Source organism: Lemur catta, chromosome 1 (assembly GCF_020740605.2).
Source record: "Lemur catta isolate mLemCat1 chromosome 1, mLemCat1.pri, whole genome shotgun sequence".
Lineage (NCBI taxonomy): Eukaryota > Metazoa > Chordata > Mammalia > Primates > Lemuridae > Lemur > Lemur catta.
Genome location: NC_059128.1, coordinates 165,861,541 through 165,875,762, shown reverse-complemented (window position 1 = coordinate 165,875,762; position 14,222 = coordinate 165,861,541). Strand labels below are relative to the sequence as shown.

Sequence of the window (14,222 nt, the reverse complement as noted above, 5' to 3'; positions counted from 1 at the left end):
TGTTTTTACTTAGGACCTAAAAACTTACACACATCATTAAATGCCTATACGGAGTAGGCATTTTTCCTACTCCTTAAGTTTCGATAACTCACAGATTTATTGTAATATAATAGCTTATTAAGACATAATTTATGCTACCTATTAGCTATAATCCTGCTTAGAATCAGGAAACAAAAGACATAAAAGTGTTTGAGGCAACTGCTTTATCTAAAGGACATTTTACTTCCATAGCAATTGGTGACAAAGGACAAGAAGAAACAATGTGCTAAAGATAGTGCTTGAATAAGATCATCTGAAAGCAAAGGAAGACCAATGAAACAAAAGCTGGGGATGTAATCAAGTTTTGCATTTGAAAGGTGGTGCTTATATTTTTTAATAGACTAAACTTATATTAGTTTACATTAAAACAAATACTCCTATATTATTTTAATTTCTGCAAATAAAATGTCACATCAGTCTTAAGTTTTCTAGTCCTTATGACTAGAAAATGCTTTCTCCTTTTAAACAATTTTTTATAACATTTTTTTTATATGGTCACCTTTTTTTACAGAAAAAAAAACTAACATGTTAGATCAAATACTGTATTAGGTATTACCATGGGTTGACCCAATATTAAATGAACACCTAACGCTGTGCTGGGTTCAATGACATGGCAGTGAATTAACAGTCCTTAAAAGACTTACTTTCCTCCCAACCTTTTATTATTATTTAGTTATCTTCAGACATCTGAAATAAACAAAGCAGTAATAGCTAAGATTCTTGTCACTCATCATATGAAAGTGAATTTCAGACTTGAATATTTAACTAGCTTGTATCAATCAGCATGTACAATAGTGTCAACAGAGATACTGTCGACCTGTACAACTATCCACAAATTCCACTTCAGACAGAAACATAGTACACCGCTGTCAAAAGCTGTAACAAACTGACATACTCGGCCCCCATAAACTCTCACCAACCATCCTTGTGTGGTAGTGGTGTCAGTCAGGCACGGGAAGTTAGAACTAAACCATGAGCATAGCAGCTGTCAATTTAGCCCTATGACTTACTAATGTTCTAATTGTGCTGGTCAATTTGAGAGGATTATTTTGTTGAAACTTATTTTATTCTTTGGTATTTCAAATGTTCATTTTAAAAATAAAATAAAAAGATAAAAGATAAACAAAAATAAAAGGGCTTTTTCTATAAAATTTGAATTCAGTCAAAAGGCCACACTTAAGGACCTAAAAGGCCACATGTGGCCTTAAGGCTGCAGGTTCCCCACCCCTGGTATAGCCTATTGTTTCGAGGCTACAAACCTATATAGCATGTTACTGTACTGAACACTGTAGGCAGTTGTAACACAGTAAGTATTTGTATGTGAAATATATGGGACCACCATCATTATTAACCATATTATTCAGTGCATGACTATATATTTACTTACTTCATAACGTAAAAATTAAAAGAAATAATGTTTAGCACTTATATACTTGGCACAGTCAATAAATGTTAGTAAATGTTAGCTATTCCTATGGTTTTTTTTTTTTTTTTTTTTGAGACAGAGTCTCGCTCTGTCACCCCAGCTAGAGTGCAGTGGTGTCACATAGCTCACTGCAACCTCAAACTCCTGGGTTCAAGTGATCCTCCTGCCTCAGCCTCCCAGGTAACTGGGACTACAGGCATGCAACATCACGCCCAGCTAACTTTTTCTATTTATAGTAGAGATCTGGTCTCGGTCTTGCTGGTCTCAAACTCCTGAGCTCAAGTGGTCCTCCCACCTCCGCCTCCCAGAGTGTTCGGATTACAGGTGTGAGCCACCGCGACAGCCTCCGTATGGCTATTATTCTACTTGTTGATTAATGGATAATGGAGTGGAGGAGGGGATCCCAAAACTCCAGTAGATTAACTGAACAAGTTATACTTAGTTTCATTATGCTTTAAGTAGCCATGACTACTTTAGCATATTCATATTTAAAACACAGAACAAAATTAATGAGCAAACTGATCATTCACCTGGCTGTATCACCAGGATACTCCGATTGTGGTAAAACTCCGCTTGAAAGATCAGTTTCACCTAGGAGGGCTCATTCACATCAAAAGCTATACTCCTCAGTAAAGATAAAGAAGGAATGGATAGGACATATTCTGTAAATGTCTGTCCTAATAACTCCTGAGAAGAGCTCTCAGAAGAAATAAAGGGCATCCCATGAAATGCAGTATTTTAAGGACTAAATACTTAAGGACACGAGACAATTCCATATTTTTTCCAGCTCAGATGAACCTATATTTTACACACAATGTTGTGTTAAAAGCTAAGATTCCTACAGAGGAGATGTGATCAATTTGCATATCTAAGTGGAAGATGTTCAAATCCCAGATTGCCTGATAATGGCCACAAAGAGTTACACAAAGAAAACACAAAAAGAATTCAGGACAACCTCATCTGAGGTTTAGATGTGGGCAGGGTCAAGAGCTAGGATAAAATAAGGAACAAAAACCCCTCAAGATTCCTAGTGTTATCAGAATTGGTAAGGTGTGTAAGTGTCAGGCAGCTAAAGAGAAGGGTATCTCTTCTTTTGTAGAACTCTATCCCTGTGTGTAAGAAGGGTATTAGAAATTCACCAGCTTCACTTTCCCTCAATTCTTCTCAATTTTTTGTGTCTAAGTCATTACACAGACTATCTATGAATGCAGTGAGCATCTGGTATTAAATTTCATAGACTTATCACCATATATCCTAATGTACTGAGGTTAAAGATATTGTGATTCAGACAACAAAATGCTCCTCTTAAATTCAGAGCATTCCTATAGAGAATGTATGCAAATATTATAGTAATCCATAGGTAGATTTAACTTGTAACGTTCATAAAAAAAAAAAAAATTAAGAACCTATATTTTGAACCTTACATTGAAGTTTTCCTTAGCAAGTCTGCACTTCTGCTTTAACGAAAACATCTGCACCTTCCTTCCTGTCTGAAATGGCTTGCTTAGGCCAAAAAGGAAATTTCATCCTTTCATGAAAGAAAAGTGCTTTTTTCTCCCTTAAATCTACTCCCCCTTCTTGCTCCTCCCAGAACATATAACTAAATTATCTATGTACTTTACAAGTGGGAAAAATGACAAGCACAGAAGGAAAGCTACATTGCCAGCTAAGGCATCTACAGTGATAGTGGAATAGACCTGCTTTAATAAGACACATGGCAGCTACAAAGTGAAGCGTGATGAAAACCACTACAAAAGTAACAGAAATGAGTCACATAAATATCTTCAAGGGGAGTATGTGGAGAGGTTATCTTTAATTTCGGCTTATGAAAAGAAATAAAAATATGTATTCATCTTTACTGCCACTATCAAATAACATCTTTCTGAAACGTTGGAGCCAAGTTAGCAACATGGAGTCTCTTAAAACTGAGGCCCTAAATTGCCAAAATTACATGCAAAATTTCTTGTATATAGCCACGTTTCTAGAGACAAGGTTCAATTAACAACGCTGAGACAATAGAAAACTTTTAATGTTGGTCATTTATTTTTTATATTCACACTGCTAACGAGTACTTTAAACCTACATTAGAACTGGCCATATACGATACGTCAGTATAATGAAAGGTTCAGTGCCACATAATAGCATACATGACCTAATGAAATGATAACTATCACCATCTGGAAAATGTAGACTCTTTCAGGGAGAATTAAAAGATTTGAGGTGTATACACTGAAAACAACAAAACACTGTCGAAAGAAATTTAAAAAGATCGAAATAAGTGGAAATATCACATGTTCACGAATCAGAAGACTTAATACTGTTAATACTCTCCTACAATGCTCCCCTGCAATACTCCCCTAATTCATCACAGATTTAATGCAATGCCTATCAAAATCTCAGCTGCTTTTTTTTTGTAAAATTGAGAAACTGACTAAAATTCATACAGAAATGAAAGAGACCAGGAATCCCCAAAATAATCTTGAAAAGGAACAAAGTTAGAGACTCATACTTCCCAGTTTCAAAACGTTACAACACTATAGTAATCAAGACAATACGGTACTGGCATAAGACTAGGCATACAAGATCAATGGAATAGAATTAAGAGTCCAGGAAAAAGTCTTACATTTATGGTCAATTGATTTTTGACAAGGGTATCAAAACAATTCAATTGGGAAAGAATAGTCTTTTCAACAAATGATGCTGGGACAACTGGATATCCACATGCAAAAGAATAAATTTGGATACCTACTTCTCACTATATACAAAGGTCAAAATTAAAGCCATGAAACTCCTAGAGGAAAACTCAGTAGTAAATCTTTGTGAGCTTGGATTAGGTAATGGCTTCTCAGATATGACACAAAAAGCACAAGTGTCAAAAGAAAAAAACAGATAAATTGGATTTCACCAAATTAAAAATGTTGTGCTTCAAAGAATATCATTAAGAAAGTAAAAAAACCTGAGCGAGCAGGAGAGACTGAGTGCACAGAGGCACATTTCAGATCTGCTTGGTAAACCTGGTTTACCACCATGTTGGCTGCAAGGCTTGCATGTCTCCAGACACTACCTTCCAGGGTTTTCCACCTACCTTTCACCATGGCCTCCCCTGTTGTGAAGAATCCCATCATGAAGAATCAATGGCTCTTGAAAGTAGTATGGAGATACCTCAAAGAACTAAAAGTACAACTATCATTTGATCCAGCAATCCCACTACTGGGTATTTACCCAAAGGAAAAAAAGACATTCTATAAAAAAGACACCTGCACTCAAATGTTTATAGCAGCACAATTTACAACTGCAGAGATGCGGAAACAACCCAAGTGCCCATCTACATGAGTGGATTAATAAAATCTGGTGCGTGTATGTGTGGAGTATACCATGAAGTACTACTCAGTCATAAAAAATGGTGATCTAATACCTGTTGTATTAACCTGGATGGAACTGGAGACCATTCTTCTAAGTGAAATATCACAAGACTGGAAAAACAAACACCACATGTACTCACCATTAAATTGGAACTAATCGATCAACACTTATGTGCACAAAGGGAAATAACATTCATTGGAAATCAAGCAGGTGGGAGGGGCGATGAGGAGATGGGTAAATTCACACCTAACAGGTACAATGAACACTATCTAGTGGATGGGCACACTTACAGCTGTGACTCAAACGGTACAAAAGCAATTTATGTAACCAAAATGTTTGTACCCCCGTAATATTCTGAAACTCAAAAAAAAAAAAAAAAAAAAAAAGAATCAATGGCTCTTAACACCCAGCAGGAAATATGTCACCAAAATAAGAATTTGGATCCAGTGTGGGAAAACTGGCCAAGAACTCACATTGGAACCAGCAATAGAAAAAATATTTAAAATTTAAAATTGATCAGATGGGAAGATGGTTTGCTGCTGGAGGGGCTGTTGTTGGTCTTATAGCATTGTGCTACTAAGGCTTAGGAATATCTAATGACACTGGAGCTACTGAAAAGGCTGTAATTTGGCCTCAGTATGTGAAGGATAGAATCCATTCTACTTATATCTCCTTAGCAGGAAATACTGGTTTGATAGCTTTGTCTGCCTTGGCAATAAGCAGAACTCCTATTCTTATGAACTTCATGATAAGAGGCTCTTAGGTGACAACTGATATAACCTTTGCAGCCATGAGTGGAGCTGTAATGCTGGTACAATCAATACCATTATCACAGGAGCCCAGGCCCAAAGCAAGATGCTTGGTTGCTGCATTCTGGTGTGATGGGTGCAGTAGTGGCAATATTAGCCAGGGGCCTCTTCTCATCAGAGCCATGGCACACAGCTGTCACTGTGGGAGACCTCTCCACTGAGCCATGTGCCTGTCCAGTGAGAAGTTTCTGAAGATGGGAGCACCCCTGGGAGTGGGTCTGGGTCTTGTCTTTGTGTCCTCACTGGGATCCTATGTTTCTTCCACCTACCACTGTGGCTGGTGCCATTCTGTACTCAGTGGCAATGTATGGTGATTAGTTCTTTTCAGCATGTTTCTTCTGTACGATACCCAGAAAGTAATCAAGTGGGCAAAAAAACCACCAATGTATGGAGTTCAAAAATATGATGCCATCAACTTGATGCTAGGAATCTATGGATACATTAAATATATTTATGCAAGTTGCAACTATGCTAGCAACTGGAAGCAACAGAAAGAAATAAAGTGACTCAACCTCTGGCTTCTCTGCTACATCAGTAGCTTGCTTGTTTAATAGTGCAGATATTCGTTAAACAGTTTGTACAAGCAGCTTCCACCGAAGTTTAGAAGCACAGAACATGTCAACACGTTTAAAGTGTTCCAGTAATGTGATGCTTTCGGACTGCTTTTTCTTCTGCAGAATAAATTCAGTAGTTGTCTTCCAAATAAGCATACACATTTCCAATTCTCATGTTTGAGTAATTTTAAAATGTTTTAATGAATGTGGAAACTAAGGTTTTTGTTATGAGAATGTAAATATTTTATCAATTTTTAAATTTATTAGGTTAAGTAAAAATAAGCAAACTTGGGTTTGCCTGTATATTTTTTGGAATGCATAATATATGCATTATGACAGCAAAGCTGTCATAAGTGATGTAGAAGTTTGACCAGAAGGAAGTAAAAGGTCACCTGCAGTCTATTTTTTGAATACTTAGGTCTTAGCACTTGGGTGACTGGTGATGAGCCAGTGCATCAAACAAGTGATTGCTATTTTTACATTTATCTCCTGAACTTAGAAGTATTGAGCAGAAACAAAGAGATAGGGGATGCATTCTCCTGCTGTTGCTTCAAAGGGCTCTCTTTACAAAGTAGATACAGTCATGTTTGACTTCTCAGTGTCAGGACAGTCCAGAATGTTAAGTATATGAAGAATCCCTTATAGAATTAAATATGAGTGAGTTTTATTATACTTCTGAATCTTCTAAAATGAAATATCCTTAAAACTGTTCTCACAATAAAATGCTCAAAGCATGAAATTTATTGATTTTTTAAACATACAAACAATATGTTCATGATTGCTAAGGTATTTTTTGCATATTTATTAAAATGTCTAACTGAATTCATGCTTGCTTTTCTCATCCCTTCAAGCTCTGAAGCCTTCATAGAAAAGCCTGTTTGTGGCTTACAGTTGAGAATATGAAAGCAGTTTTTCTCCTAAGACTACTGGTTTCTTGCATTTCCTTTCAGACTAAGCACTGAAAAGCAAAGCAAAACTAGTTGTCTTTATGAAATATAGCAATCGAAAGTGTAATAGAAGCCGGGCCCGGTGGCTCATCACACCTGTAATCCTAGCACTCTGGGAGGCCTAACCGGGTGGATATTTTGAGCTCAGGAGTTCAAGACCAGCCTGAGCAAGAGTGAGACCCCCATCTCTACTAAAAATAGAAAGAAATTAGCTGGACAACTAAAAATATATAGAAAAAATTAGCCGGGCATGGTGGCGCATGCCTGTAGTCCCAGCTACTCAGGAGGCTAAAGCAGAAGGATTGCTTGAACCCAGGAGTTTGAGGTTGCTGTGAGCTAGGCTAATGCCACGGCACTCTAGCCCAGACAAGTGTGAGACTCTGTCTCAAAAAAAAAAAAAAAAAAAGTGTAATAGGGAAAAAGCTTCATTAGTTTCCCTAGCAGAATTTTCCTTCTGTCCTGCATAGACCATTACTTAACTTTCTTATGACATTTCTAAGTTTTCTGATACAGAAAAGTTATTTTTGGAAGTATTTAATGAATGGGAAGAAGTCTGTATTATTATTGAGGTGACTGCTATTTTTGACAAATATTTATTATAGTAATCCAGAAATAACTAATCAACCATCTCAAAGTACATAGGATGCTTATTCTGAAATAATAAAGGTTCCAGACAGGGGGTGGGGAGTTGGGAAGAAAGAAAGTCAAAAAACCTGAAGAATTAGAGAAAATACTTGCAAATAATATATCTGACAAGGGACTTATTCAGAATATATAAAGAACACCGACAACTCAATAATAAGACAGCCTAATTATGAGTTAATGATTTGAATAGATATTTCATCAAAGAAAATATATATATATGGCATATGAAAAGATACTCAACATTATTGGTCATTAGGAAAATGAAAACAAAAAGATAGACAATAACAAGTGTTGGTAAGGATGTGAGCAATTAGAACCCTCACATGTTGATGGTGGGAATGTAAAATGTTGCAGCTACTTTGGAAAACAGTTTGGCTATTCCTCAAAGTTAGAGTTACCATATAACCCACCAATTCTTTTAGGTATATATTCAAGAGAACTAGAAATATAGGTTCACCCAAAAACTTGTATATGAACATTCATAGCAGTATTATTCATAATAGTAAAAAAGTAGAAACACAAATGTCCATCAATGGAGGCACGGACAAAATGTGGTATAGTCATACAACAGAATATTGACAATGAAAAGAGATCAAGTACTGACACATACTACAACACTGATGAAACCTTGAAAACATTATGCTAAGTGGAAGATGCCAACTGCAAATGACTGCATTTTGTATCATTCCATTTATGTGAGATATTCCAAATAGGCAAATCCAGAGACAGAAAGTAGATTAGTACCTGCCAGATGTTGGGAAGAGGGAGAACAGGGGAGTAAAAGCTATTTTGTAAGCTGTTCTAAGAGAAAGTTTTTTTTCGGGGAGGTGATGAATGTGTTCTAAAATAGTTAGAGGTGATGGTTCACAACCCTATAAATATACTAAAAACCACTGAATTGTACACTTTAAAAGAGTGAATTTTATGGTATATAAGTGATATCTTAAAGTTGTTATAAAAACAAAAAAGTTTCAAGGTATCAATAATGGAGGAAAGAAATTGTGCTAAACAGCATAAAAATAGTTCTGCTCCAAATTGTTACAAAAAAATTAAAAAAAAGAGGATTATTTTAAGCCTTGGTCACTACTCTATAAGAACATTAAAAAAAATTCCAGATGATCAAAGTTACTGACAAGCTCACAGAGCAAAAAGTATTACAGTAAGTTTGTTCTTTAGAATTAATGCATCAGTATGTCATAATCATTACGAAAAACAGAAGTTGTATTATGATAACCAGGAAATCTACCACTTGAGGAAAAAAATATACAATTTTCTTTAAAGCTGATTCAAAAAACCTTTTAAAAAGACTCATACTACCCTAGATATGCCATTTTTCTCTCTGACTTTGCTCAATGAAACTAACTGGGGAAAAAAATTAGAGATAAGTATTCTACAAGGGTAACAATCATGCCCTCTAATTTAGGAGGAGTTCATCCAACTGAACTACTATAAAAAGGCAACAAAATCAAACACTCAAATCTTTCAAAATTATTGTCAGTTTGTTAATGCAAACCAGAAACACTACAGAGTTCAGATGTTGCACCATCCTAAGTTACCACACTCTCTAGTAACTAAACAATGACAAGAATAAGAACAAAAGTTATTAGCTTTGTGCATGTGTCACGTTTTATCTTGTAGTCACCTATCTGTCAAACTGTCACACACTCATTTTATTCATTACTACTCAAAAAGATCAGAGACTAAACTTCTTTTGAAATGGTCAACAGGTGCGATTCACTGAGTACTCAATGTATTTAAGGCATAATTTAAAAGCTTTCATACAGTTCATATCATTTCATTTAATTTTTACAACGATCAGAGGGGTAAGAATTACTGCCAATCTTATAGAGGAAACAAAAGCATTTACACCTTTGGTCTGATTAGGGAAGCCAATAAAAAATGCCATTGCTCCCTCCCAAAGAAAATAAAAGATCAAACCCAATTTTTAAATTTTGTCACAGGCCTAAAAAAAAGGCCCCAAACTTCACTAAAATGGCATTATTTTCTCTGACAGTCAAATGGTTATAAAAATGTGTTGATTACACACAGGCTGGTCTCTGGATAAGAAAGCTGTAGAGCTAACAATCTGCCACTACTGCACAACCTCATCGTTTACAGACAGCATCCAAGAGGGTGGTTTACTTTCCTTTTAACTGTCAATTTTAATTCTTACCAAACTTGTTCCCAAGACAGATATAGAAAACTAGAAATGTCAAAAGAAAAAAGGGACAGTAATTTATTCTAAAGGTAGCATTTACATTTAAAGTATACACATGTGGTTTTTGGAAGAGAAGGGCTGAACAACACTATTGAATTGCGCAGTATTATTCAAGATATTGAAACAATAATTTTTTAAATGATACTTAATAGAAGCACAAAAAAGTAAAGTCATCAGGAATACTTACTTTCCTCTCCATGAATGTTTTGTTGTATAGAAACATGCCAGATCCTTATTTTCCCTAATTATGTTCATTTTGTGCTCAGACCTGGAAGATAAAAATATAGGTGAACTTAGTATATTACATAACCTTAATTTTCCTGAATCTCCCATACTAAAGGTAGTGTGATCGCTCCCAACTTTTATAACCTGTCATACATCCTTTATAACACCACAAGGTTTTTAAGGACAGGGACCGATCTGTTCAACTCTCTACAATAGCCTTCAGCACCATATTGTGATTATCTCCTCAATCATCTCTCTCCCCACTGGTCTGGGTTTCTTGAGGACAAAAATTGTCCTCTATCAACATGCCCAGTGTCTAGAATCAAAAAATGTAACATAAAGAAAACGAATCTTTAAATCTCACAGCACCAAACAATGCTTTGGGGCACACAATGGGCACCTAAAAATGTTTGAAAATGTCAGACCAATTCCAAAAGGTTTTTGGTGAGCTAAGTGCCATTTTGCTGTTACTGTCACTTCAAAGGGGACTTACTATAAATAAGACAATTTAAAAATAATTCTCATTATGAAAGTAATGCAGATCCATAGTAAGAAATCTAAAATGCTCATAAATTATTCTTCATCCTAGTATCCAAAGATAATCATTCTAGCCTTTCTTCTTATATTTAGAAACATAATTTGTGCTTTTTAAACAAAACTGAGATTGTCATTTGTACAGTGTTTAACCTGTTTTCAAAGAATATTAACCTTTTCTTATAGAATTAAATGTTCATTGAGAAAACTGTTTAAGGCTATATACTATTCTATTGTATGAATATACTAGAACAATGGTACTCAAAGTGTAACTGCAAACGGTTTATTTCCAGGACACATCAAGGTAAGTACAGAAATTGAGAGTAAGTTTGATTAGTGGATTCCTCTGGTTGAACATGATATAGAGCAGATCAGGACTGTCAAACTTGCGTGATGAATCGCACGTGGAATGAGCTTCCTAACAGTCACATGCAGTGAAACCAATATTATGTGCAATATTTGCTGATGGTAACCCAAAAGTGTATAAAATCCAGAATCCATTTGTTTCATGAAAGATTTTAATTTAGCTAATTTTACAAGATAAATTGTTGGAACTGGCTACTAATGAAAGACAAGATAAATTTTGAAAATCCTATGTCATTTATTTCATTTTTAATAAAAGTTAATTCTCAACATGGATGAAGCAGACAAAAAGTTAAAAATTAATATGGTTATTTCTTTTGTGATTTGGCTATTTCTCCCTAGCCTTAATAATTAGAAATGCACTGTAAAAAATATTGGTTATGTACCAAAGTGTCAATAATGCAGTAATGCAAACTGAATGGCTGGAATTACAGTTTACTTTAGCTTGCTTTACACCTTTATATACTGTGAATCTTTTTAAATCAGCAAGTATTCTTTACATAATTACAATAAAACTATTTTCATTCAAAAACATTTCTAAAGCAGCTTTTTGAGATATAATGCACACACCATAAATTCACTCTTTTTTTTTTTTGAGACATGGTCTGTCGCCCCAGGTAGAATGAAGTGGCAACATCATAGCTCACTGCAACCTCAAACTCCTGAGCTCAAATGATCCTCTGGTCTTAGCCTCCTGAGTAGCTGGGACTTGAGTAGCAGGCACGCACCACAATGCCTGGCTAATTTTTCTATTTTTAGTGGAGATGGGGTCTCGCTCTTGCCTAGGCTGGTCTTATACTCCTGAGCTCAAGCAATCCTCCTGCCTTGGCCTCCCACAGTGCTAGGATTACAGGCATGAGCCACTACACCCAGCAAACTTACTCTCTTAAAGTGTACAATTCGGTGGTGTTTATTATGTTCAGAGGGCTGCAACTATCACCACTATTTTTACAACACTTTCATCACAATAAGAAACCCTGTTAGCATTCATTCCCCATTACAGCTCATCCCTGGCAGCCACTAATCTACCCCTATCACTAGGGATTTGCCAACACTGGCCACATTGCCAAATAATATTCTATAGTATGGATATTTCAATTTTGTTTATCCACCATTCATCAACTGATGGACACTGGTGTTGTTTCTACTTTTTGGCTATTAGGAATAATATAGCTATGAACATGTACATACAAGTTTTTGTTTCAACATGTGTTTTCATTTCTCTTAGGTATATACCTAGTGGGAAAAACATTTTTAAAGATACGTCTATTTTGAAATTGCTTTCTTCATTCCTCCTACTTGTTTTTGTATTTCCAATTAGTGAGAGCCTTAGTATTCTACATAGGATACTTGCCCCTCGGATATTTATATGGTTTACCTTCATCTCCTTCAAATCTGTGTTCAAATGTCACCTCCCCAATAAGGCCTATTCTAACCATCTTGTTTTAAATTGTAACCACCCTCCTCATTCTACACTTCCCATTCCCTTACCCTGGCTCTTCTTCCCCCATAGCACCTTTCATATTCTAATGTGCAATTTATTATTCATCTAACTCTACCAGAATACCAGAGAGGGGTAGTTTGTTTAGCTCACAAATATATCTCTGGAGCCTACAAGAGTGCCTAACACAAAACAGATGCTCAATACATGTCTGAGTGAATGCATGAAATATAGCAATGCCATGGGCATTCTGATGTCTACTTCAAACTTGATGCTCTCTCCCAAATAGGGTTTTGTCAAACCTTCTGGAAAAGCATCATTAATTCATGCTCTGAAGAATAGCAAAATGAACCACAAATAACACCAAGTTTAGAGAAACCTTTATTGTTACAAGAAGAAATTTTTTGCAGTCAACTCATATGGTCCTACTAGTAAATATAGAGACAGCTAAATATAGTCCTGAAAGTTGGTGTGGTTATTTGTTTCTGGATTTCATACCTGGGATGACACAGGTAGCCAACTAAGATTTATTAACCCCCGTAAGCATTTACCCTGCCTTCTGAATCATTTGCAGTAAATGATATTGCTGAAAGAAATCTGGGTAGTATCTCTGAGGACGCACCAAAAAGTGTACAAATATAGGTGTTCAAATAATATTTTCCTTTATATACTATAACTGAATATTGGAACAATGGAAGAGAAAGAAATACAGAAAAAGGTGAATGGCTGATACTGAAGAGTGAAGGTCTGTATTCCTTGTCCATAACTTCAGGTATCAGAATAACTAATTCCGTACCAAGGGCCTATCTTGGGAAAACTGAGAAAAAAGAAAATGTATTTGAGAAGAGAGTGGCTGATACCATTAAGGGTCTTTAAAATTAAAATGAAAGGCAGAGAAAAATAATAAAGATTTTAAAATGACAACAATAAAGAATGTAGAGCATGACCAAGAACGAATAAAGATCTCGAATAAATTCATAAGGGAGAAAGAATCTTATAATTAAAAAAATTTAAGAATTTTTTAATAAAAAACTAAAAATGACCTCATAGATATCACTGATTTGGGAGATACACAACTCAAACAGACCTTTTAGGAGAGGAATTAAAACAAGTTTATATCAAGAAGGCTTATCCACACCTCTTGAGGACCTATGAACTTTGGGGTGATGAAAACATCATACTTCAGAGAGTTCTTAGGTTAGGACAGACAAAATGAGAAAGGGAGAGAAGACAGAATACATTAATATAAAAGTAAACTATCAACCACCTGACCTGTTAGAAGAAACACTGTATTCCTGATGCAGATTAAAATGCTGACAGAAAACATCAGGATTAAAAAAGTAGTACTTCAATTCTCTGCACATTGGAAGTTCCCTATGGCCAATATCAAGACACCTCGTAACTTTCTCTGCCTCTAATATTTTAGAAAGTACCAAGTGATATTGCTATTCTGCATGCATCCAACAGAAGACTAGTAAAACGGAAGTCTTCTCTATGGAAGAAAATTGCTCCTCTATCTGAAAAGCTTGGCTTCAATCATGTTATAATTACATAGGGGTATATGAGAGAAGTAAGGAAAGGAGGAGACACCCACCTAAGTAGCCAAGTCAAGTCAACTCTAGAAATAATGAGATAATTCAATGCTATTATTAAGTGTT

The 14,222-nt window shown here is 35.6% G+C and overlaps 1 protein-coding gene and 1 pseudogene across 1 annotated transcript in view; one reads left to right on the top strand and one right to left on the bottom strand.

Moving 5' to 3' along the window:
- Positions 1-14,222, bottom strand: part of DNAJC13 (DnaJ heat shock protein family (Hsp40) member C13) — a 114,704-nt gene that overhangs the window by 88,957 nt on the left and 11,525 nt on the right. The window contains exon 2 of the mRNA XM_045538762.1: positions 10,189-10,269. Within this exon, the coding sequence (XP_045394718.1) occupies positions 10,189-10,256 (68 nt within the window). The 5' untranslated portion in view covers positions 10,257-10,269. The remainder of the gene's footprint in view (positions 1-10,188; positions 10,270-14,222) is intronic.
- On the top strand, positions 4,493-6,138 carry LOC123628806 (annotated as a pseudogene).